Below are 26,318 nucleotides of genomic sequence, written 5' to 3' on the forward strand. Positions count from 1 at the left end.
ATTATTCAGTTGAAAACTGCACAATGTTCGTGATAATTACACATCTAAACTGAACCATTATATAATTTAACAAACGTTACTACCATAAAAATAACGAAACAAAACAAAAACAAAACCACAATATCTTAGGAAAAACATCAAGGGTTGCCCTGTTCATAAACATGTGATATATACCACAAAGATATTCCGGAAATTTGCGTTTCCTAAACATGTTCTATTCATCTCTGATTTTCTTGAATTCCCACCCTCCTGCACCGTCCAGTTCCAAATTAAAGTCGTGGAGCTAAAGAATAAAAAACGAGAAAAAGACAAAAAAGGATAAATATTAATGAAAATTATGAAGCAATTAAAATGAAAGAATTCGCTGCATTCGTATAAACCCGACAAATGATATCTCTTTGCAGAAATCTTACCTTTTATATTTTGTTTAAATCGTTTTATACTGTAATCACCTGTATGTCATTTAATTTGATGTATTAAAAATGGTAGTCGCGGCACTGGTTTAAAAGAAAACGATCATCTTTTCTTGGTCAAGCTTACCCCTGTGAGTATTCGCACGCGCTCGTGTGCCGCTAATGACGCGAAAAACTATGTTCAGTAAAAATGCGCATTGCAATTCAGCGCAAAATTCACAACTGTGTACTGACCTATCAGAGAAGCTACATGGCTCTCTGTAGAATGACGTCATAGGATACAAATATTGAAAGCGCCAACAAAAAGTGAGAACATAAGAGCATGAAGTTTAACTGTCGCACGAATAGAACAATTTTGATATATTAAAATTCAGCCTAAAACAATGGACCTAAGAGGCTCTGGGGAATAACTAGAGTTTGTGGAGTTTATTCCCCAGAGCCTCGCGCTGAGGTCTACTGTGTTAGGCTGAATCTTAATATATCGAAATTGGTCTATTACATACCTCTCTCAGTGACTTTCTATGGCCGACACTAACGACTGTAATACCAAGCTGTTTACAAGATGAGTACAGTCTGGTCTCCGAGGCCACATCTAAATCGCTTGTAGCTTCATCAAGAACTGAAGGGAGAAAATAAACCAAAACCAAAAATTAAAAGTGACTACGGCTGTGAATCAAACTGCTAGTTCTGTCAATTGTTCCCAAAGAAGTAATTCAAGTCTACGTACGTGCTACTAGAGGTCGGTGAAAGAACAAACGTGCGAAGGACAGCCTCTGCATCTCTCCAGGGGACAACATGTCCTCCCTATATCAGATAAATAACATTTTATTTTACTCAGGACAAGCAGCTATCTAATTTAGATCTGCAACTACTTTAGCCTGCCATTCAATTCTGTTAGGTGAAGGATGCGGAGCTCTCCACTTGACTGTACTCGCCACCAAGCTCGTTCATAGTCAATCGTTTGGCGACTCCATGGTAGTGACAAGCAAGGCAGATTGAGTTAACTTAGAATTCAACCCTCGTCAAATCTGACCCAGCTCAAATCATTTTCATGTATGACAGTTGGCGAGAGCTTTCTCAGTTTGACAGGCTTTGATGCTAACTGTTGTGTGCTTTAAGTGTTCGACCGCGGATGAAAGTCGACGTGAGTAGATAAACCTCTGGTCCGTACTGTTCAAACACGGGTTTTTGAACATTCTTGGGCAGGGTAGGGGCATGAAAAAAGAGGCATCCGTGCTTGAGTGCTTGATCAATATTGAATTAGAAAAATATTGATAAACGTTTTCAGCTTTGGCAATTTCTGCGAGGTACAAGAGAATTCCTAATTTCCCTGTTGTAAGGATTGGTAAAGCAAAACTACAAATACTTACCAATTGGAAACCACAGGGTTATCAAGACCACCAACTCGGGTACACAGAGATGTCTGAAGAAGCAAAATTAACAGAATAGCATTGTTAAAATTACAATGAAGAATAATCAGATGAAACATCCGAAGGATAGTTTGAAAACCAGACAACCTGCGAGAAAACTCTCCCTTGGCAGATTTTGGAGTAGACCTTGTTCGTAGGCTACACAAGAAACCCTTGGAATCAGAATAAGGGTCTCCTTAACAGGATACCCTAGCAACGTAAACCAGAATACGTGTCCTATAAAATGGACGCTCGTGGTGTCAGAAAAAGGGTCCTCTCAGGGGAGTAAGGGAAGTTTGAAAAGTACTCTTTGAATGTAAGTGGAATCAGGACAAACTGTTCTCTTACAATTAAGAGGTTTCTGCGAACGGGAAATATCCATTGGCACAGGTTTAAATGTGCTACTTCACGAATCGATTTCACGAGCTCATGAGATGTTTTCTCAAAATTCCTAAAGAATATTTTCACAGAAGTACAACGTAGGTAGGACTATAATTTAATTATATCAACATTTAAAACACTTCATGATCCTTCTTGGCCATCCTATTTGTCTTTACAACGAGCAACTAAAACAGGCTTGTAGTCCCCAATGAAAACAGAACCTTTGAGGATACTGCTGCGTGTCTATTTAATAGTCTTCCGAAAAATATTGAAACTTGTGGTGATTATTACATTTTTAGTTGTAAATTACATAAATTCTTAACATTGTATGCTTTATCTTAAATGAAATTCTTTTAAACATTCCCACGAGACACATCACCTTTTTAGACATTTTAATAGTAAATAGTTTTAACTTTGCACATACATTGAGTGTCTACACGTAATCACTGTTTTTTTCTGTTTACTCGTTAGCCAGATTTAGTTTTAGTGAGCTTTGTAATTTATTAGTCAGTGACAGATGAAGAGCCATTTTTTTGCATGGTTAATGAACCATTGTTATTATTGTTATTTTTTTTGTTCTTCTTCTTCTTATTATTGTTATTATTATTATTATTATTATTATTATTATTAAAAACAAAAAAGTAAGAAATTTACCAATCCAACATTTTCCAGAAGATCAAGAAGTTTCACATTTTCACTGCTTTCGGCACACGAACCTACAACAGAAGAAACTTAAGTCAACAATATTGTAAACACAGTCTAGAAAACAAATACCACTCTTGGTAAATCGTCGTTCCAGCGTCGAACAGTTTCTGATCCTTATCATCCATTCAAAACCAAGCACTTTTACTAATGACCTCTCCGAAACTAGTCACGTCAGCATGTCGTAATGGAAACTTGTAGCGTTGCTTAGCAAATCAGCTGACAAAAACGCCGGCTTTGTCAGTTCTCGGAGACGGGACGTGGACATCAGCTAGTATGTATTCCCAAACATAAATAGGCCAAAAACATGTTTCCTGTTCCATAAACTATTATTACCTGAGTTATCTCCATAAGAGGGATCTTCGTAAGGGTAAGTTAACTAGAAAACGAGCAAAGAATGCGATTTATACAAATTTTGTTGAGTTATATTAAAATATATTCTGCATTTTGCAGTTATTGCTAAATATTTATTTAGGTAAAGGTAAGGTAAAGTCTGCATGCTTATCCCGGTTTCTGTAGCATGAAGCGACTAGGAGTATTTCTACTCCCCCCTGGATGGGATGCTAGTCCATCGCAAGGTTACTCCCAGCATTAAGTTCGCCGGTACCCATTTATACACCTGGGTGGAGAGAGGCACTGTGAGAGTAAAGTGTCTTGCCTAAGAACACAACACAATGTCCCCGGCCAGGGCTCGAACCCGGACCGGTCGATCCGGAGACGAGCGCACTAACCATGAGGCCACCGCGCCTCCCTAAATATTTATTTACGTAGCTCAAAACAGTTTCAATATTGAATGGAAGCCCATGATATGTCATTACTTGTTTGATACGTACATTTGGAGTATCTTACGTCTATTTGGTTTTTGATGCAGGAAAAGTCTTCTAATAAACCTTCCTTTCAAACACATTTCTTGAAATAGCTTTACACGGTGTGCGTACTTTCAGGCAGTCCTCTCTTTTTTCTCTCGTTCGACTACTGTAAATTCTTTAGTAAGTAAGATAGTAAGTAAGATTGCTAATATTTTGTGATTGAGTTTACCTGTTGTCGTAATGTACCGTCCGTTAGAAACGTCTTTTGGGGTAAAAAGAAGACAGCTTTAGGATTGAACGGAAGGAATCCCAAGACCTCCCCTATGAAAAGACGTTGAGCAAAACTCAAATAAAATTTTATATTAGTGACATGTCGCCACTGTATGACGTGGCTTCGAGGCGATTCGTTTAGTGTCTGTGATTGGTTATAATTTGCGACCGAAAATTCGAATCCAAGCAAAAATACTAGAAACACTTAGGCATGATTTCTGTAAAGCTATATCTATAGACTTCACTTTCCTCGAAAGCTAACATATATTAACTGAAAATGTAAAGAAAAAACATATACTAATTTATTTGTCATAAATTTTTAAACAGGGCCTTCGTTGGTAACAGTTTTGATTTCGAAACTGAAGAAGTACCTTGATAATATTAAAGGTGTACTTACTTAGTCCAGAAAATATTTAGAATAATTATACCGAAGCAACTTGTACCTGAAAGAGGACTCCATATTCCACAAAGGATTCTAAATAGCGAACTCTTTCCACTTCCTATGGATAACGATTCCAAAAAATAAACTTTAGAAAAAGATGACCATTGATTATATTCTGAGTAAAGATACTTGTTAGCTTGACCCAAATAGTTTCCTTGCGACTTTCCCTCCTCTCTGCAATGAGCATTTTCTATAAAAACAAGCTTTCTAAGTCTGTCAGTATTTTGGTAACTTAGTGGTTGGAGAGATATTTGTTTTGACGGCGAAATTACAGGTCTTGGTTCTATAGGCCAGAAGTAAAGTGCAAGTTGCAACATTTGCAATGGTTCGATTTTCCGGCCAGTGAGGTAACCTTTCTATCAAAGAATTTAATTACCTGCATTTCCGGTTATAAGAATACTTTTTCCATGGCTTATCTCCAAATCTAGATCTTAAAAAACACAAAGAACCCCTCCATAACACATTGAATGAACAACACATCAAAAATGTACGTAGTATGTTTAAGGACTATTGTCTAAAAGTTTCCGGCATTAGTTTCTTTACTAGCAAGGGATGCGCTCACAATTCTGAAACCCATTTCACTTTCACTTTCAAAAACCTCACTACTTCTCGATAATTCCATCACATAGAGCAGTTTTCGCTTGAGCGTAGAAGAGTTATTGGTTTTACATTATTACGCTACACGATTGGCTTAAAAAAACTCGCGCCACTTTTCCATCCAATCGGAAGTAAGACCGAAACCAATCGCTACTCGCTCTCACACGTTTTCCCTCGCTTCACGTCAGCCACACGTAATTACTTCAAGTTCGGTTTGGTTCTTTAGACCCGTAATACAATAGATGTAGAATATACTAGCAGACTAATCGCTAGTATACTAGCACGTTAATCGCCTTTATTTTGTCGCCTTTATTGCTTGATAGTTTATGTCCAAGTATAATACTTCCTATATATTCAAAATATAATTAAAGAATACTGCACCGCCATAAAATTATCTCACCTTTGACGAGGGGATCCGTGCAATTTGGTGGAGCAAACGAAACATTAATGAGCTTGAAAATTGCATCCCTTCTGTGTGGAGCCATGTTCGCAGTGCTGAAACAACGAGAGATGTTTGTTAAATGATGTTGTATCGAGCCTGACACAAGTTGACAAACATACATGTACTTATTTTAACTTTGTTTGTTGAGAATGAGATTTCTAATGCCAGTCTCTAGCGCTCGCATTCCAGGCTGAACTGGAGCTCGGAAAGGTCTATTTCTGAGTTGGAATTTTACTCTCTCTGGAACCAAGCTCAACTCACATGTCACTCGTGGCAAGTATGGCACCCCGGCCAGATTGCCGGAAGGCGAGTGGTTACCCAGCTGTCTCCATCCCTGCTCCTCGAACAACATGACTTAAAACTCCTCGTCATGTTTCAATTCCCACATGCATGAACCGCACATTTTCCTAAACGCAAAAGAACAGCGAAAAAGCAAAGAAGCTGTAGAGGGGACAATTTAATGAAGCAAGGGTAAACTTTACCCTAAAGAATCTTCGTTTTCTGTCGTCTTCTCTTGTGAATCACTTTCCACGGCAGCTAAACTTTCCAAAAGCTGACCTATCCTGTAAAAGACAACAGCCACACAAAAAGCAAAAGATAGGATACTGTTTACAGGTTAATGAAATGCTAATATTTTGGTGTTTCTGTTGTTATCGTTGTTGACAAGAATCGTCTTCACAAAACAGTTGTTCCACTGAATAATGAACTGGAAAGGTTGTCAATGCATCACATATAGCTGATAAAGTACAGTTAAAAGCCTGACTTCAAGCCTTGATGATTTATCAAGTTGGCACCTAACTCCTGCTCCCACAGAATGAGGCCAACAAATCATCACGAACTTCCTGGATGGGCTACTAGCCATCATACATCCTTCTCAAATTCATTAATAGTTCATCAAGATTAAACAAAGGAAATCATCACCGCGACGTAGTTTGGGTATCTGATCTTAATTAGCATAGATTTTTACGATTTTCTTTCTCTGCTTTCTACTTAATTTAAGTTTCGATTGAGAAGATATATCAAACATTCAAGACAGTGTTTGACAAAATAACCAGACACCTTGAAGTTCGTCGAATATACTCTCGTATTTTCAACTCTCTCTTCGGTGTTTGGAAATGTGGTCAAACACGGTCTTTCGTGTTTGATATATAACAAGAAAATCTCTCTCGTTAAGCTCAAAACTGATTAGGAATTTAGAAGAGGAAACTTTCAAACAGGTCCAGAACGACGTGAAGCTGGAGAGAAATTGATTTCAGAGTGAGTTGAAAATTAGTGTTTATCAGTCGATGGTGTTGCAGGTCTAGTACGTTGAAACTGATTAGTCAGTTTAGCTGTGAAGTTAATGGCCATAAGATTTTTGTACATTACCGACAGTCATTATGGTCGGTTCAAAGTGTCTTGCCCGGAACTGAAACACAACACAATTAACTTAACCAGAAGTCGACGTTAGACCGATTGATCGAAAGCCTTACACGCTAACTATTAGGCCACTTATCGGATTTCTTATATTTACAAATAGGTTACCTGTGAACATATCCAGCCATGTTGGAGAAATCATTGGATAAGTTAATAAGCTTAGTGCCACAGGTTATCAAGTACAAGGCGAAAAATGAGCTCTGAAAGTTAAAATAAATTTAAAATCAACTTAAGGAAAATCAGAATGGAAATAATGTTGTCACTCGCTCGCTAAACCATCATGTATTCCAGATGTGTGAGCTGAGAATTAATTAAATGAACTGTCTTTAAATTAATATATCAATATTCAATATAATTTAAGAATGTTAAATGTTTGCATAGAGAAACAACAGCAACAACATCTGTCAAGCTGTAAGAAACGAGAAAGATAAAAGTATGATATTGTTTGCGCGCAGTTTCTAAATAATGCTCATACAAAGTTGGCTAAAAAGCATTACAATGTTAGTTATATTTCCCCAGTGGTTTTAATGACATGCTTTGGACGTTTAAAGTTAAGAGATCATTTCTATAAGGGGGGTATAAGCAATGGGAAACCGCAGTCTATTTGGTTTCTATAACTAAAATTTCACTTGCAAATTTTAAGGAAGAGTTGCCCGACGCGTGTCGGATAAATTCGCTTTGCTAATCAACGTACCCTTTTAGCAGTCTTATCTTATAATCAGTTGAGATACACACATACCCTGCTGATCTGACCACCGAGCTCAGTCACAGTTAAATCATCATACTTTCCCGCAAACAAAGCAATGGCTATTATGAAGGAGCTCAGGATTGAACCCACGTAGTCAATAAAAGTAATGAAAACTGCAAACAATAATGTGAAAAAAAAAAAAAAAAGATTAACAAGTAGAGAACGTCACAGAGCTTTGACCCTAAAGTGAAGAATGTTGTGTCTCCATGTGAGACAAGGAAAATGACTAAGTGTCTGATTAGTGGAGGTGACTGCAACTTAGGGCTCAATTATTCCTTTCAAAGTTACGCTTTTGTAGAAAAATACAGTGGAACTCACATAATTCAGCCACAGACAGCACATAAACATTTTGTACTATAACGGGGTATTAACACCAGTACTTGGAGGCTCGGTGCCCTCATGGTTAGTGCGCTCGCCTCCGGATCGAGCGGTCCAGGTTCGAGCCCTGGCCGGGCAAATTGAGTTGTATTCTTAGGCAAGACACTTGTCTCTCACAGTACCTCTCTCCATCCAGGTGTATAAATGAGTACCGGTGAAATCAATGCTTGGGGCAAACCTACGACGGACTAGCATCCCATCCAGGGGGGAGTAGAAATACTCCTAGTCGCTTCATGCTGCTGAAACCGAGATAAACACCAGCCTGATGGGTCACCTGGCGGGTATGCGGACTTTACCTAACACCAATGCGCTACACTTGAGGAGCTTTTTCGCCATTAAATTGGAGAAATTGGCCGTTCGTAAAGTAATTGTGGTGTTCAACACCATAAATAACCTGAGTGTAAATTATTTAACGTCTCGGTTTATTCCGCTTGCATCATGAGGTTTTGTCCTGCAATCTTTAAAATGCTGACTGTAAGCTGTAATTTATCCCACAGCTTCGCACTAACTGTTGTGAATGAAGTTTGAGCTGTAGCAGAACTGTGTTATGGAAAAGCTTAAACAAAAACGATTCAACAGTCAAACGCTCTAAAAGACTTGACAACTTGTCTTGGTGAGAGTTTTTAACTCTCCACTCTCCAGCTTCTTATATCACAGTAACACAGATTATCATAACAAAATGAAAGTAACATTATCATTTCGCCTTACCCTTCGCAGGCGAAGCTCACAGTAGCAAGATTATGGAACTCAATGCTTATAATCAAAAGTACTTACAGAACATAATGGTTTGTAAGTTTACAAGTCGCAGCTGTGTTTGTAGAACTGACTGCAAGCGGAGAAAACACAGCAGTCAGCAATTTGCCAAAGCAACCACGTTCGGCTAGAGCCTGCTATGGTATAACATGGTGCATGTAACATCCTCGGAAGAACTAGGTTGCCTGTCTAAAAAATAACTTAGGAGGGATTACCTTGGGCATAAGGCCTATTTGGGAGATTCACTCTCTTACCTCGATCTTCTCTTGAGGGAACAGAATACCCAAACAATATCAAAATTACAGCCACGATTGAGAAAATTGCATGAACAAGTTTGTTCTTCACTGGTTTGTGATGGAGTGGGAAATGAAATGGTGAACTAGATATATACTGTACGTAAAACAACTGGAATTTCAGAACAACTTCGAAGTTTGCACTTTGGAGTTCAATTTTAAGATTGAACAGGTAAAATGACACAATCACAGCTCCATCGATTTTCAAAACATGATATCAATGATAGAGCAAGAAATTAACAATTTTGTCCATTCTTTGAACATCAAAACACTTTCAAAGTTCATATAAATGAAATTTCAAACTTTCATAGAGACAGTCCTCCCCTGAGGTCTTCACTTACTGGAACTGTCTACTGCATGTATTTGAAGCTAGTGTTTACATTCGGACGTAATCTGCTCAACGAGAGTTGGATTGGTCGAAAGAAATATCTACCTAAGGCATCCACAGTCAGATAAAAGCAATTTCCTAATTAATTGTTTAATACCTGTAACTTTGAATTTGTTTTCTTCATCTCTAAGTCACCAGATCTGTAAAATGCTATTGACTCTGCATTTGATCTGATTTGCATGTGTTTAAACCTGTGTGCGGAACAAAGTTTAAGAACGTAGGTAATATAACAAAATGACGAAATGACACTCTTCATTGATTCATTATGATGTATAATACACTATTACATATTTTATCAAATGAAATGCAGGCGAATTAAACACTTTGCAATATTTGCTATGAATCTGAAGTCTGATCCTTGAAAATGATCTTCATTCAACAAATACGTTTATTTAACACGGCTAAAATCAAAATAATGTAAAAGTTAAACATTGTAATTGTTGATATAATAACTGTACTTATGGCGTTACTGTCAAAGTTATGAAGTCGTGAACAACTTATATATGTTTGGACTGTTTATTGCGCTGTAAACTATCACAAGCGAGATCTTCAGACCACAGAAACCAAAGACATAACGGATGGGTTTCCATCGTTTACGGTACAAATTTGATTATCGTTTTGCCTCTGCGTTAGTTCTAAAGGAAATTAGGTAATGGGACGAATTCGGCTAACGTGTTTGTTGACACCCAATTCAGACTAGGTGATGATTCCTTTCAGGAAGGTTGTAATTGTGCAATTTGTTACAGGCAACTGATTGCATGGGAGTATGTACAAACAGAACAATTGTAACCTCCCAAATGAATCATCACATGATTTGAATGGGGTGGAAACACGGATGTAAACGTGTTAGCCATATCTGACTATCGCTGACCCATCACATTTGAATACTTTGAGCTCGTGCCTTCTCATCACTCTTACCATATGAAGTATATGACTTGACTGAAGAAGAGAGAGGAAAAACTAACAAATTACCTGAAGTCTCCCTCAAGTTTCTCCTGCTTGACCACCACACCGACAATCGGAGTCAATATCAGCCTGTCGATTATTGCCCCAACAATAAAGTAGACATAGATACAAACTGGACCAAGGTATCCCAAACTGAAAATATAATAACTCAATGAAAATCTTTCTACTGAGCTTAACAGCTTAACGAAGACTTTTTAGTTTTAATTTAAATGAGGGATAGGAAAGGTAATCATAACTGGCATTAGGTGCGAAACAAAGAGATAGAATATAATATCTAAGACATTTCTGCGGATGAAAGGAAAGAGACAGAGGCAATCTACACCAGAGGAACTCTAGCATTTTTAATTTTCTAGCATTTAATCACGGTTTTGTCATGGGAAACTCTTTACTTTCATTGATAGACTGTGCAATAGTTTTTTTTCTTTTTTAAGGATAGGCATGACCTGTAGAGGTTTCCAGTGCGGTAGCTATGTAAAATTTACTCTCAATAGCTTCATGCAACTGTTAAAGTACAAATGTCATTTAAACTTTTAGATGTGGAAATGCTGGGTATTGCGACGACATAACGCCACTGGAAAGCGATGATTAACTATACTTCGATATAACGAACGTTAGTTGTTTTCCGCAAATTCGATTCGTTATGTAACGAGGGCTTCGATTTAACAAAGCTTTCGATATAACGAACCCATATTCCAGTCCCCTGGCACTCCGTTAAATCGAGATTCAACGAGATATGAACGGAGCTAGACTTCACAATACCCTCGCCTTGTTTACACTCTTTGAGGCTAATGATTTTATTTTCTCACCATCACACAATTATTCTAGTAGGCGTAATGGTCTCGACGTTTTAGTTCCAAAAGGTTTTACAGAAACTGCTCAGAAAGGCTGCTATTATTTATAACTGACCTACCGACATGCATGAAGGACACTGAATCTCTATTAATTTTTAAAACAATGCTTAAGGACTTTTTTGTGAAAGCTCTTAGTATTTTTACAAACAAACAAACAATCGTTATAATTGTATAAAGTTTTTATCTCTACATATGTTGTATTCTTTTTAGAATTTTTATCGTTACTTCATTTCTATTTTTAGTTTCCCAGGGCACCCTTTGATAACAGCATTTGATAACGGGTTTACCCTTGTTAAATAAGTTTATATTATTATCATTATCATCATCATCATCATCATCGTTATTATTATTTATTATCATTATCATTAGTATTGTTATTATTATTATTATCATTATTATTACTTTCGATGCTAAAGTGCCAAAAAATTGCACAGTATAGAGGCGCCACAGTAGAGGCTGTTACATAATGATACACATGTTACCTTTGATAGCAGAGGTATGTATAATACGCAATGGTGAATGGTGAAATAATCAAAACAAGAAGTAATGATCTAAAAGAAAGACAAAATCTGTCCACTTCTTGGGTTATCCTCTGATCACTGTAGGTGAAAAGAAATTGAACGTGTTAAGGGAGGAACCAAATAAATGAAACTGGTTTTGCCACTTCCGGCCTTCAGCTGGGCTCCTGCAAAGAATGGCTTTAAATCCAAGCACAAACGAAAGCTTAATGATAGTGAAGATGTCTACAGGCAGGGAAAAGCATAGGCACAAAGCACGGTAGTGAGGACACGCTCAATACAAGCAGAAAAAAGTATGTACTCTTCTTGTGCTTATGCTTATTTCAAGTGAGAACGCGCTGTTGTAAGCATAAGCATAAGCAAAAGTGAAATTCCGCCATCTTGTTTTACAGTATCGGAAAGATATGGAGCCGAGAATAAGGCACTTCTCCATCCTGCGCATGCCCACGTGCTTGTCTTTGTGTTGCAGCCGTCCTCACTACCTTTATACTTATGCTTGTCCTTGTACTTATGGGATTATATCGTAGTGAAATCAAGGCTTGAAGGATCTTGCCATTTGACTCTGTAGCTAGTAAAATCATCTCCAAGGACGTTTTGATCATCAAATGATGGAAATAATTGAGAAGCGATTGATATTGGTAATGACAGGAGGGTAGTAGTTTGCTTCGACGTCAGACGTTTGTTCATTTATCATTAATACGGCGTTTCCATATATTAGACTGATGAGCCCTTTATTTTGCCTTGGGCTGCTAACAACTCAAGGATACTTCCAAGCACTTGAGTTATTTTTTAGCCCTGCCAAACAAATTAGATATGTCGACAATAAGCTAACACGCCTCCTTTAAATTTAAACCCTGAAAGTAACCCACCCGAGGTTTGAACGTAACATAGTCAGTCTAAGCAATTAATAAGCCACTACGTTACACCTATTTGTCTTTATTATTATTATTATTATTATTATTATTATTATTATTATTTAACAATAAGAAATTGCGATAAAATATTTCTAAGCATATTGAGAAAGTTAAAAATTTTGTTAAAGAACGATGACGTTTCGACGTTGAGCTAACGTCGTTATCAAGTCAGAATGATAGCTGATAAAAAATGTATAAATAGTCAGTAAAACAATAGTTCAATGGATGTGTTAAAATGTTTAAAAATTAAACAAAGAGTTTCGCACGGATGGAGTCAGTTTGCGTGTTCAAGCTTGGATTCCGTTCCTTTATGCAAAGCATCTCATAGACGAGGCAATCAAATTTCCCTTGGCACTTTCGGAGAATTCGAAACTGGCTTTCGTTGAGGAGGCTTATGTCCCCGTGGGCTTCCAAAAGCTGTTTTCTGTGTAGCCGACATAATCTGCATCGCACGGCTACACAGCCCGACACCTCGACCAACGTATTGCTGAACATAAAAAATCGGCGATTGGAAAACACCTTTTGGAAGCCCACGGGGACATAAGCCTCCTCAACGAAAGCCAGTTTCGAATTCTCCGAAAGTGCCAAGGGAAATTTGATTGCCTCGTCTATGAGGTGCTTTGTATAAAGGAACGGAATCCAAGCTTGAACACGCAAACTGACTCCATCCGTGCGAAACTCTTTGTTTAACATCCATTGAACTATTGTTTTACTGACTATTTATACATTTTTTATCAACTATCATTTTGACTTGATAATGACGTTAGCTCAACGTCGAAACGTCATCGTTCTTTAACAAAATTTTTAACTTTCTCAATATGCTTAGAAATATTTTATCGCAATTTTTCATAGTTAAATGTTTAGAAAAATCGCTTCTTATTCGTATTATTATTATTGTTCATACAACATGAACTGCAATAAGACAATTAAAGGAGATACAAAAGATAATACAGAAGGTAATGGTGTGTGTTAGAAAAAACAATACAAAAAAGAAGAGAATTGCAAATTAATTCAAAGTACAACATTTTGAGTAGGAAACAATTACCAAATTAAGAATTAACTAAATTAATTAAGAATTAATTAAATTAAATTAAATTAAATTACACCCATTTGTCTTGCCAGCCGTTAACTCACATGTTATCAAGTTTGTCCTGCAGAACATTCATCTTGTAGTAAGCTCTATGCTTAAAATAACCAGAGTGTAGCCTCCTGTCCAGCAAACCACGCCATTTGACATAAAGGATTCTAGAATCGTACTTCACTGCAGTGTTTGCCTGAAAAATATAGGTAACAGAACAGTGTAAGTAATTCAACTCAAGTCACCTGGAGCACAAACACTACCACATGACTGTTCAGTGAGCTGTGATCAATCTCAAAGATAATTGGGGAGAGGGGAGGAGGAGAAGAAGCGAGTGTCGGGGAAAGAAAAATTGAGCACCCTCTGGGGCACATAAATCAATAGCTTCTCCCTGGGGTCAACCTCTGAAATTGACCCCTGGAGTCAATCCCCAGGATTGAGCCCCGGTGTTGACTTCTGGCCTGACCACAAGAATTGAAAGAGGTTTATCTAGGAATCCTTGAAGGAAAAGTCGTCGAGTTTATGTTTTCACTTCTCAGAGAACCCCTATTCGTCTTTTTTGGTGAAGGATTAACGCAATCCCCTTCCGAAGGTCCATCTAACTATCCCTCCAATTCCCATGGTTTTCCAGGGAGTCCGTGATGTAAACTCAAGGACAAGCCAGTGGCATGTGGAGAGCTCACTTGCGAGACTCGATCACATCAAATTTGCAATATGCGTGGTTCCGGACCCACTCCAGGGAGGGTTCTTGGAAATTCCATGGGAGAGGGGTGTAACACTGCCACAAATTTCAAAGAAAAGTGTGAACCGAAACTAGAATTTCCAGGGAGATGGATGGGGCGGTGGTTAAAACAAGGAAAGCTCCATGGGAGGGTATATATATTTTCTGGTGCAACAAGATTTAACAACTTACCACAGCAAAACCAAGAATAAGAGGAGAGGAAGATATTAGAATACTTGTGAAGTCTGCTTTATCTCTGTCTAGAAGCGCCTCATAAAATCTACTTGGAATCAATCCAGTGTTGTACATCAGTAACTGCTCTACATAAAAGGAAGGTACATCATCTGTTAGTTTTAAAAAAAGTACAAAGGAATCAGGTCCTAGAGCAAGTTAGGCTTCCCATTACTAACCGTGCCATCTTTGAACTATCTGCTATCTCAGGCATCTCCTTGAAACATTCATAAAACAGTATTAAGGACGCTCGCGGCTAAAATGTTCCCACGGACAGACTTTTTTATAGCTTACCATGAGGTACGGTAAAGATCACAGTTTGCGAGAAAAGCTCAAAAAATGCGGGTCACCATGCTCGTTTTCGAGATAAGGCGCGTTGAGGACAATCAGTGTCTGATCTGGGATTTCAATGTGGTTGAACAGTTTGTCTCAGTTGACAACTTCATAAGGGAACATTTTACTCTTCTATGGTCTGGCACACTAGATCAGACACTGCAGTTACTAACACCAAAATGCCTCCTTCAATAAGGCAGTCAAATGAGACAAAACACAATCACAACTGATTTACAACTTTTGCATTATGTATATAACTTTAACACAGTCGAACCTTATTTAGCGGCTATCCTCGGTGAGACTATTCTCCTTCGCAGCCGTTGTAAGGGTCGTCACGCAACGCTTCTCCCCAGAAGCGTTGCGTGACGACCCTAATAGAGACTACAGGGAATAATCTAGGGAATAATGCTCACGAGAAACCCTATCACTGTTTTGCTGATATTCTTGTCCAGAAAACAGCATGTAGGTTGCTTAGAGAACATGTCAAGGTAGCGCCAACACAATCATAATAAACTTGGGTTTGAATGTCCCAAAATCAAGACAAACTAACGTGTAATAAATTTTGGGTAGAAACAACAGAAAAACCGCAACGGGAAGACCAAATGGTGGCTTCGGCCGCTTAATAGAGGTGGCCAGCTTTTACGGTTTTCTTTACAGTATTTTACTGACAGTAATTTATTGAATTTGATAACTGGTCGCTTAATAAGGGGCGGCCGCTTGATACGGGTTCGCCAGTACCTGCTAAAGACAGTCCCATTAAAAGTACAAGGAGCAGAAAGGTCGTAGATAGACAGCCGGGAAATATGACCTTCCAACAGCGCCAAAATCTTTTCAGAAACAGGCGATCCAACTTGTATTTGGACGGAGAACTGAAACGAAATAAAAGAAAGCTATGATGAATCAATGTATGCAAAAAAAATATATATATGGTCGCCGCTGAACCATAAAAGAGCTCACCTTACAAAATTAGCCGCCATTTTCGGGCTCAAATTTTAGCTCAGAACCAAAGACGTTATGAAGCCCGGCGAAGGTATTTGCTGTATGTTTTTGTTCCCTTTTTTGGCCTTGACTAGAGATGCACAAAACAAAATAGATATCAATTTCTATCTGAGTAACTAATCAATAGAAACGTTTCGGTTATGAAAATTCATGCATAGTGTGTGACTACAAAACAAAAGATTGTGCACCGTCGTGGGACTAACTCCAACCGCGTAAATCTTAGTACAATCACTCGGAGCGATTTTACAATACCGGGCCACTTATTAACATATCCCTCAATGCTTCTAAGAACGAAGCATATAGAAATAACCATTCAAATTTAGTGAGATGCAGATGGGTGGCCCGGTGTTCTAGAATCTAGCCTTGGGCTCTTTGCGTTGCCCACGTGGTCGTTGCACTTTGGTTTACGATATTTTATATTACATACGTCTTGTCCTTCATCCCTGACGCCCTGACCAAGGTCCTCAGAATCCCAGCGGAATTTCTCTTCGAGTGTTCAAACACGAGAAGAGATTTAGTATCTACGAGCAGCCATGTATTATTTTGAAAAGTATTTAACAATTACTCGCTGAAGGCGAAATCAACATCGGTGAATATTTACCGAGGCTAAGTCGAGGTAAACATTCACTTATAGGCGAATAATTGTTTTGGTATAATTTTCAGAGGTAAAACCCAAGTGAAATAGATCTTAGATTTAAACTTATACATGCACATCGATTGTGAATCAATTTACACATCGAGTTATAGGCAGTAAAGCAAAAAAGCAAAACACTACGAAAAATAAATTCATCCGGTACCTTTGTTCTATCGTCATTGACTTCATTCACATTTGTGCCCATGATCTAAAAATAAGTAGCTCCAGTTTGAAGAAAGACAACTGATTCACTCACGCGATCTGACCTGCTGGCGATCAACGAAACCATTGCGCTTACTATCGTCGTTTGGACGCGAAAAAATAAAATCGAAGAAGAATGGTAGCTAATGGTCTAGATAAGTGATGAACAAAAATATAACTTTCAGTTCTATTCGATTCGCTTTTAGTCGTGGATACGCGAAGTGTAGAAACGATTATCAGCTATTATCGTTAGGGGCAGAATATGCAAATTTGTCACTCACTCAGATGTAAACAAATTGACATGCCAACGACCAAAATCGATATTTTCAGGGCATGCAAATTTGTCGCTCACTCAGTGGTAAACTAATCGATAGGTCAACGACCAACATCGATTTTGCGACATTGCGAATTTGTACATATTACATGCTGAGAAATTTCTAAAATCACAGCCAGTTTCCATGGTAACTGAAATATTATTATTAAATTAAAATAATGGCGGACAGATTTCCCGATTGTGACGCGAAGCAACTGCAAGAGTTTAAGGGATATGCAGAAAATTCCAAGACCGAAAACAGGGCTAAGACCTGGGTTACTGTTTGTGCCACATGGGATGAAGAAAAAACGATACGGTCCAGAAATCCAAGGAACTTGACCACAAGCTTCAGACGTTTTTTGCCGAGGAGAGAAAGAATGATGGTTCGGACTACGAACCAGACAGTTTGCAGATGATGATAGCGTCCCTAGGACCCGTTTCTCGAAAGCTTCGGAAACTATTCGGGTCCGCAAACCATTTTTGTTAATGTATCTACAAACAGAGAGGTGCATGACACCGCGGATATACGTTTTTGGGGGCGCGATACAGTATTTTGCTGGTCAGCGGTACACGCTAACAAAACTACAAAATGCCTGCAATTTTTACATTGTTTTCGCAGCGAGTCTTATCGACAGTCAAAAAGATACAAAACTTAGAGCGCACACTGTAAACTTAGCTTTTAAACTCCGCTCATTTGTTGGATAGTTCTCAGTTAATATTATATATTGTGCCAAAGCCAAACTGAACTTGCACACGGTGTGAAATTGTTGTTGTTTCGTGAGAGTTCATGCTCGCAAGCGGCGAGCCAGTGGCAATTTACGTTACGATGTGCCCTAAGGCTAAAACTAGGCAGCTTTTGTGTTGCTGTAACGGCGTTCTGAGGACATCAACTTCTCAAGTTTGTTGAATTGATGGGCTTGAACCGTATGAATCGGTATGTCAACGGCATTTCGATCAAATTCGTCAGGAAGACATGCTCGTGTTCGTCCTCTTGTTCGATTGGGGGCACTCACGTAAGTAATCACGGTCATCCTGTCCTCACTCGGCATCACCGAATTATAGACCAAGTTGGCCGAAATCGAAGCAGTGCTTCGTATAAATCTTGGACACGTTGGTGTAACAAGTGTAGGACTGAGTCCCCAAAAGGGTTCAAAATCTGGCCTCAACTCGAGGAAGAATTCACCGAGGTATGTTTTCTCATAAAATATCCAATTTTAATTATACTGTACTTCAGGAAGCTTGAGGCTGGCGAAAATAAAATTTTAAATTTTCATGTTTATTATTGTTCTTTGTATTATTGTATCTTTGTTTCTTGTCACAATTTCGAATTGTTGCAGTTCTGTATTTTGCTTTTAGCGCCTCTAAAGTGTGAAAATTATTTTAAACTAGTTGCATAGCTGTTAGAGTTTAGAAAAAAGGCTATTTAGCTATTAAAAAAACCACAAGAAGTACATGACATCTGATTATCTTTAGATGGCAGAAGACATGGAATACAAAGCTGTTAAAAGGGTTATTAAAAATACATGCATACAAGACAATGAAATTACCATAAAATCTGGGTAATAACAACTTTCAGTTAAAACTCAATAAATGAATTTCATTTTTAGTTATAAATAGGCTATCCCCCCTGTATTCACACAACAATCTTATGATTATAAGGCCACCCAGATAATTTCTGACCACATTACCTTAGAGCCTGAGACTCTATAACTTTGTAACATTAATATTTGTTTACATATTACTGTTATCTGGATTTCCCAATAGAAAACTTCTTCTATTGTACATTTTTTTCTATTTTGGCTCAGCAAAAATCCTTTTAGATACTGTCCATGGATGATTTCCACAACATCAATGCTGTAAAAACACCAACTGAGAGAACACTGACCAATGCTCTCCATATGGCAACTCCTCTCCTGAACATTCAGCCATCTGTTGATGGTGGGGAGAGGCAGGGGGCGGTAGCCCGGGAGAATAGGGGGTAGGAATCCGGAGAGAAATGCAAAATGCTAATTTTTGTCATTCATTAAGGCTTCAAATACTTTCAAAAACAAGAACTGAAAATGTTACTTGACTTTCATTTAGTGTCTTTAGAGACTTCTAGGCCGACGGGCAAAGAAAAATTCACCCTTGGGCTCAAAATGAGGCTCAAAATGAAACCCTTTGACAGTGGTTACGTCATAGGTCATTCACTTGAAAGACGGGTAAGAGTAGCAAGGCTGAAAACGAAGGAAAAAAGGAAAAGGAAATGCCTAAGGACGGTGCAGCTAAATGACTAGGACGTGTTTTGAGTCTCTTAATTTACAGGGGACAGGAGCAGGATGAACAAGGGTGGGAGTCAAGAGATAGAGGTATGGGAAGTGGGAGAACAGGGTATGGGAAGTGGGAGGTTCTGACTCCGCTGTCCCTCCCCCCACTTGATGCAGTACCTTGTCCCTAAGTAAAAGGTAAAGTCTGCATAGAGCCAAGTGGTCCATCAGGCCAGGCTTATCTCGGTTTCTGCAGCATGAACTGACTAGGAGTATTTCTACTACCCCCTGGATAGGATGCTAGTCGATCACAGGGTTACCCCCAGCATTAAATTCACCAGTACCCATATGTACCGTAGGCACCGTGAGAGTAAAAGTGTCTTGCCCAAAAACACAACACAATGTCCTTGACCAGGGCTCAAACACGGACCGCTCGATCCATTGCTGAGCGCACTAACCACATGGCCACCGCACCTCCCACCTTGTCCCTTAGGCCTAACCTTAACCCTAAACCTAAAAAAAAGGAGTCTGTAGATTTCAGTCAAGTTTACCTCTTATCACTTGCGTATTTGACACAATTTCTAATTTCCTCGCTTTGCCATTCAGTTTACAGCACCAAAGTCTGACTTTAAGTGATTCGCAACTACTGACGGAACTTGTTTTTGCAACTTACAACTTCAGACTTTGCACAAAATTTCTCACTGGAGAAAAGCAATGTTGTAGAACTTAAGTGATGAACGAAATGCAATAAATATTAATTTGTAAGAAATGTATCTGTTCTTTAATACATGCTTTTGTGTCTAGTATCTGAGTTAGATGCAGCCAAGATATATTACCAATGGTTTGTACACGACAGTAAGCCAATTCAGAGACACAGTGGCATAAACAAACCCACTTGTTAGCCAATTTATCACAGGAAAAAAAGAAATACATATAATAATATTATACATGTATAATTTATTGCCATCAGGTGCTATTATGTCTTGTAATAAAGTGGTTACAAGTTAAGTAAGAATCTTACAGAAGGGAGGATGATACAATACTATTACTAAGGCGATCATAATTAATTTCATATTGATTCAACGCACGTGATATGCACATGTATGATTACAATGTAAAAATTATTTTGTAGTGATTGAGCAAAGCTCATCTGAATTAAATTAAATGAAAGGAAAAACAACAACAGTCAATTATTTATGAAAGTTGATACAATGCACATGTAAGATAGGGAAATAGAAATTGAAAAGCTTCAAATGACTGAGTAAACAAAATAAACTAGTGGGTTTCATTGAGGAGTTGATTACTGCCTCTCTGAAATGTTGAATGTCTTTTCAGCATCAAAAGAAGTGAAACTTGACCACATCCCATAAGTGGAAGCGGTTTCGTGTAAACAAATACAGGTGTTTGGGCATTTTAAAATATTTAGTTACATGTTCATACATGTACAGGGAAACGGTCTTGAAGATTTCCGTGTGCTATCAACATTTAATTGATGGAAACAAAAAAGACCTCAAAAAAGGAAAAATTGTCAATGAACCGAAGATATTGAGCGGTCTTAAATGTTTTCAGTATTTCCAGCGTTCGCTGCGGCCAACAAATCGTAATATTTTCGATTTCTACTCCCTTCGCAAACGCCACCATTATATAAATGTAGGCTTAAACAATCTTTAATGATAGAGAAATATCTTGTGAATGAAATGAACAAATGTTTTATTCTTACAGCAAACGGCAGGTACAAAAAAATATTTCACCCGTTCCAAAAGGCGCAGAAAGTCAGAAAGGTGATAGAAACGCCTAAACGCCAGTCTTTAAAGACAAATTCTTATCAAAGTTTCTTTGACGCGTTGCGAAATATAATCTCACTGAACAAGCACCACATGTCGGCGCAAAGTGAGTGTGAATAAAACGGTCCCGACTTACATGTACCTTAACCATTTCGTGCAAATTACACTTTAAATCCAACCAGTCTTCAAAATCCTTGCAAAAGCTGCACACAGGACAAATTTTCTGCTTTGCTGGATACCAATCGTTGATTTTCACAATTCTGAGGCGAGGGCGGCTGAAGCAACACGATCCACGCTTCGTCCGCTCGAGCTGGCTCGAGTCAGCAAACTACACATTACTCCACACAAAATGACTCCCCTGTACCGCTATTCTTTACGAACATTGCTTGAGTATTAAAAACCCATTTAAGGGCGTCAAACTCACCAATAACGAGAACTATCAAGGATATTTTCGACCTTAAAACGAAGCAAAATACCGATCTCAGAGACTGCGCGATCGAAGGACAGCATAGCTCGATGGTGATGACCACTGACCAGTTACTGTGACGTCAAAAAACGTATTTCCGCGGTGTCGAGGTGCATACGCCTAAAACTTCTTGTATGAAGGCAACCTCTGTTTCTATTAAGAATTTGTGAACAAAACAGCTCAGTAATCATAAGGTTTGAGATCTTGCTACGGCTTTTCGGGTGCGAAAACCTTTCGGCACCCTCGAGAAACGGGCCCCTGGACCGTCATTTGAAGGAAGCTGGCAGTAGCATTTCCGCTGCTAAGAACAGACTAGTTGTCAACAGTCGTAAAGAACTGGAAGGAGAAGTTCGCTTTCTCCGCGAACAGGGCTACGGCAAACGTTCCCGTGCGTCAAAGGCACTAAGCAATGAAGAGGAAGTACTGTTATGGTTAAAAGGGCTCCTTAGCCACATTTTGACGCAGCATTTCGGATTACGAGGCTGCCAGGAGCACCACGACATGTACTGTCAACGATTTTTCATTGAGTAAAGATGACAATAGAAACGAGAACAAAGTGCACAGCTGATGTAAGCTCAGATGGTCAGGCATGCAATTAAGTCTAACTAACGCCGTCCGCTTCAAAATGTTGGCCTTTCCTCTGCTGTGGAACACACGCTGACGATAAATGAAGAGCGGTTGATGACAATCAACAAATTTCCATGGCTTGTCACGTGACCATCAATTAACAACAGCCAAAGGTTTCTCGAGCCGAGGTGTAGGCAGAATCGATTGTAGATGATTATCAAACTTTGATTGATAAGCCTGTTAAAAACTTTCACTCTTTAGAACTGAGATTAACAGACATTCGAGCACAGTTTCCATCACAGTTGAATTTGAGTGATGTTTGAGCAATCACATGTTCACATGTTGTTGTAAAGCCAATCAAATGCGCGTGACTAAATAAAAATATGTGTGTTACATAAAATGGGAAATTTCTTTGCCTTGTAGTATAAACAAATATATAAAAAAACATAGTTTAGTTAGGGTCTTTGGGATAAATACCGGCTCGTGATGTTTCAAAACTTCCCAAATATCAGTCGCCGGGCCGGCTAGTGATATTTTGGTGAATTTTGAAATATCACTCGAGGTATTTATCCCAAATACCCCAACGAAACCCTGCTATTTCTAATAAAAATTAAACCACGACGTAGTCTAAATGCGTCACGTTATTTAAAGATGATTCCAAGTCCGTACTGCGCTCTCTCGAGAGTTTATTTAGGTTTTTTTTTCATCCACAAAATCTATTATTTCGCAACTACTTGCATGAACAAAATTCAAAGTTTTATGTCAACCACCATTACGAATGCGAAGCTTTGTTCAGTTTGGTCTTTCTGATTTTACTGGATGACACAACGTTGTATATCAAAGCAACCATTGGACAAAATAATTTAAAATACCATAAAGATAAGGTAAGCGGTTGGTAATGAATAACATCGATTTGCATGCCATCAACTGAGACTCACAAACATTGTGGAACTGAGATTGCGTAGTACGGACTTGGAATCATTTTTAAGTCGCACATTATAGGCTGTTGCTGGTTTTCACTGTCACGCCAATAAAAATCAAAATCGTAATCATTTAATAAATTAAGTGAAGAATCTAGGATATGATAGATGATTGATATATAAACAACTTCACCAAGATTTAGGTCTGTGCGGTTTTCCATTCGCGCGTTATTCGGAGAATTATTTCACCCAAATTTATAGACCTTTATATGGAGACGCCATGTTGGTGTCCATCCTGAAAAAAAAGTCATTGAGGTTTTGCTACTGAAACGAAGTCATTACTCTAGAGTTCCGAAACATTGAAATTAATACATCTGCTAGTGAAAATAGAAGCAAAAACTTAAGCTGTAACGCACCTTTAGACCTACGCGAGAGCTTTTTCAGGCAGCTATAATGTCACGCAACGCATAAACTTAGACGTTGTTACATGTGACCAACTAAAAATTCAGAGGGATTAATAACTTTTAATTTGGAAAATGATGTCGTCACAAACCGGCCATAAACCATCAGGTTACATATTTAAATTGCACCATGACATAACATAAATGATGATTGCATATTAAAATTGAATCAATAAATGGTCTAGATAACAGCAGACACGTAAAGATTTTAAGGAAAACGACCAATTTTTTAAGTTTACAAGACATGTTTCGACAGAACTTCTGTCATCTTCAGTTGAATGATTACAAGGCAAGTTGAATAATAAGTAGACAAAAATGCTCATTAAGACAAATAGTAACAAAAGAACGTGAAAAGGTGTAAATTAAAAGGATAATTTTAGATGAACATGGTGTAATTGCTGATTGAGGCAAGGTAGTTCGTTTTGAATATTGATAGCCTCCTTTATATATCTTGAGTTGAAAGCTGGTAGTGGCATGATCTAAAATATGAAAGCAGTCTATTGAACACAATGAGCGACAACGTTCAGAATTCTGAAGATGTTTGAAAATGTGAGAGGCCTTATCAACGGCTAAGTGCTCACGTACGCGTGTGGGAAAATGTCGGGTGGTTTCGCCGACATAACAGGCATTACAGCCCGCACATGTAAACTTATAAACCACGTGTAAACGAAGCCCGCCGGGGATAGGGTCTTTCACATCAAGAAGGTTACCTATCTTAAAGGAAGAAAAAACTAATTTGATGTCTAAATCATTACAATAGCGCTTGATTAAGTGTCGAATCTTCTTCTGAGTGATGACAGAAAAATGGCCTATGTACGGCAGCTTAAAGTAAAACGTGGGTGAGGTGGGAAGGGGGTAGTCATGGGGACAATGATTGCTATGGGTCCCAGTGATGTAACGGTTAACCACTTTTTCAATTAAATGGGCAGGGAAAAGGTTCTTTTTGAGAATTTCAGTAAGCTTGGTTATGTCCTCGTGTAACCCCAACCAAGTGTTGTTGATCTTGTAGGCCCTGTCAACAAGAGTCCTAATGAGACCTACTTTGTATGAGCACGAGGTGAAGCTATAATAATTAGTTAACAACCCAGTAAAGGTTTTCTTACGGTAAACCCTAGTTAGGAAAGAATTAGTGTCACTATTATCAATAAGAACATCTGGAAAGGGTAATTTGCGATTAAGTTCTTTTTCCATAGTAAAACTTATGTTGGGGTGCCTCGAGTTAATGTAGTCAAAAAATATAACAGCATCGTGCTCCGAGTGAAATAAACAAAAAGTGTCGTCAACATACCTTCGATAAAATAAAATTTTAGAGCATTGAAAATTTTCCAACCATAGTTTTTCATGATACCCCATAAAAAGATTGGCTAATACGGGAGTAAGGGGAGACCCCATGGCCGCACCGTCAATTTGGTCATAGAAAGAACCGTTAAATAAGAAATGGGTCTGGGCGGTGGCTACAGTAAACAGGCTTCTAAGTTCAGGTTTACTTAACTTAAGGTCAGGATTGCGCTCGGAAATGTAATTGACCGCCAGGTCAATACATTCCTCAAGAGGTATGTTAGTAAAGAGACTTTCCACATCGAAGGAAACCATAAATTTACCAAACATAGATAAAGATTGAATGTCCTGTACAAAAGTAAAAGTGTCTGTAGCACAGTGTTCAGTTGGGATGTGCGACGCCAAAATAATGCATAGATATTTGGCCAGGTTATAATTGTAGGTTCCAATAGAAGACACGATGGGGCGAAATGGCAGAGTTGAGTTAGGTCCAAAATCCTTGTGCATTTTGGGGAGGCCATAAATTCTTGCTGGTTGAGCGCCTTTGGGATAGATGTTTTCGTACACTTCGTTGGCAAGGTGACCATCTTTCTTCAACTTCCGGAGAAGTCGCTGCAGTCTACCTTCTCTCAGTAAAGTTGGATCTTCCTTGATGGGCCGGAATTTGGAAGTGTCACTGATGATTTTAAGGATACCTTGGTCGTAATCTGTTCGGTCCAAGACGACCACACCATTCCCTTTGTTTGGTTTTAAAATGACAATGTTTTTGTTCTTCTTTAGCTCCTTAAGAACTCTGAGTTTCTTGAGGTCAGCGGTCGTTGGACGGTATGAAGAGACATAAGAATGGGCTAAATGCCTCATTGGAGCTAAAAGGAAGAGACGTGTTACGTGTGAGATTTTTGAGTTTCTTCTGGTGTGTCTTGATAAATTGAGCGGTTGCTTTCGTAACTTGGTGATGTAATGTGCGTTTGAGAATTTAGAAATCTACACTGTTCAGGATACTTTGAACACGATTACTTAGCTGGTCTCTTGTGTGGATCAATTTCCGATGTTCCCTTGAACGTTTAGCGATGGCACTTCTCAAAAGCTGTTTTCGGATGGTAATAGTGTCGTGTCGATTGGTGTTAGGAAGATTGAAGCTGAGAAACTTGGGAAAAACATTGAAGGACTGACAGTTGCGTAGGAAGTTTAAATCCAACTCGGCTTTGCGAGACTTGATCGAGATCTTCTCAAATTTTCGTAGATCAGAAATGTTGATGTGATCATACTTTTCTGCTATGTCGTTAATGATGTTTCCAAAAGGTCTAGATAACAGCAGACACGTAAAGATTTTAAGGAAAACGATCATTACTATTTGTCTTAATTAGCATTTTTGTCTACTTATTATTCAACTTGC

At 38.5% G+C, this 26,318-nt stretch overlaps 1 protein-coding gene across 1 annotated transcript; it reads right to left on the bottom strand.

The window, feature by feature from the left end:
• Window positions 1–24: 24 nt before the first annotated feature.
• Window positions 25–16,828, bottom strand: LOC145483803 (lysosomal cobalamin transporter ABCD4-like). Its single transcript, XM_081462348.1, has 21 exons — window positions 16,011–16,828; window positions 15,792–15,922; window positions 14,682–14,809; window positions 13,825–13,964; window positions 11,741–11,857; window positions 10,414–10,539; window positions 9,539–9,632; window positions 8,782–8,833; window positions 7,621–7,742; window positions 6,990–7,081; window positions 5,948–6,028; window positions 5,424–5,518; window positions 4,803–4,856; window positions 4,428–4,484; window positions 3,944–4,035; window positions 3,242–3,284; window positions 2,858–2,919; window positions 1,784–1,836; window positions 1,141–1,217; window positions 917–1,032; window positions 25–283 (listed from the first exon to the last, which is right to left on the bottom strand). The coding sequence occupies exons 1-21, from the start codon at window positions 16,028–16,030 to the stop codon at window positions 215–217; spliced, it is 1,821 nt and encodes a 606-aa protein (XP_081318474.1). The 5' UTR covers window positions 16,031–16,828; the 3' UTR covers window positions 25–214.
• Window positions 16,829–26,318: the final 9,490 nt, after the last annotated feature.

Source organism: Orbicella franksi, chromosome 4 (assembly GCF_964199315.1).
Source record: "Orbicella franksi chromosome 4, jaOrbFran1.1, whole genome shotgun sequence".
NCBI classification, from domain to species: Eukaryota; Metazoa; Cnidaria; class Anthozoa; order Scleractinia; family Merulinidae; genus Orbicella; species Orbicella franksi.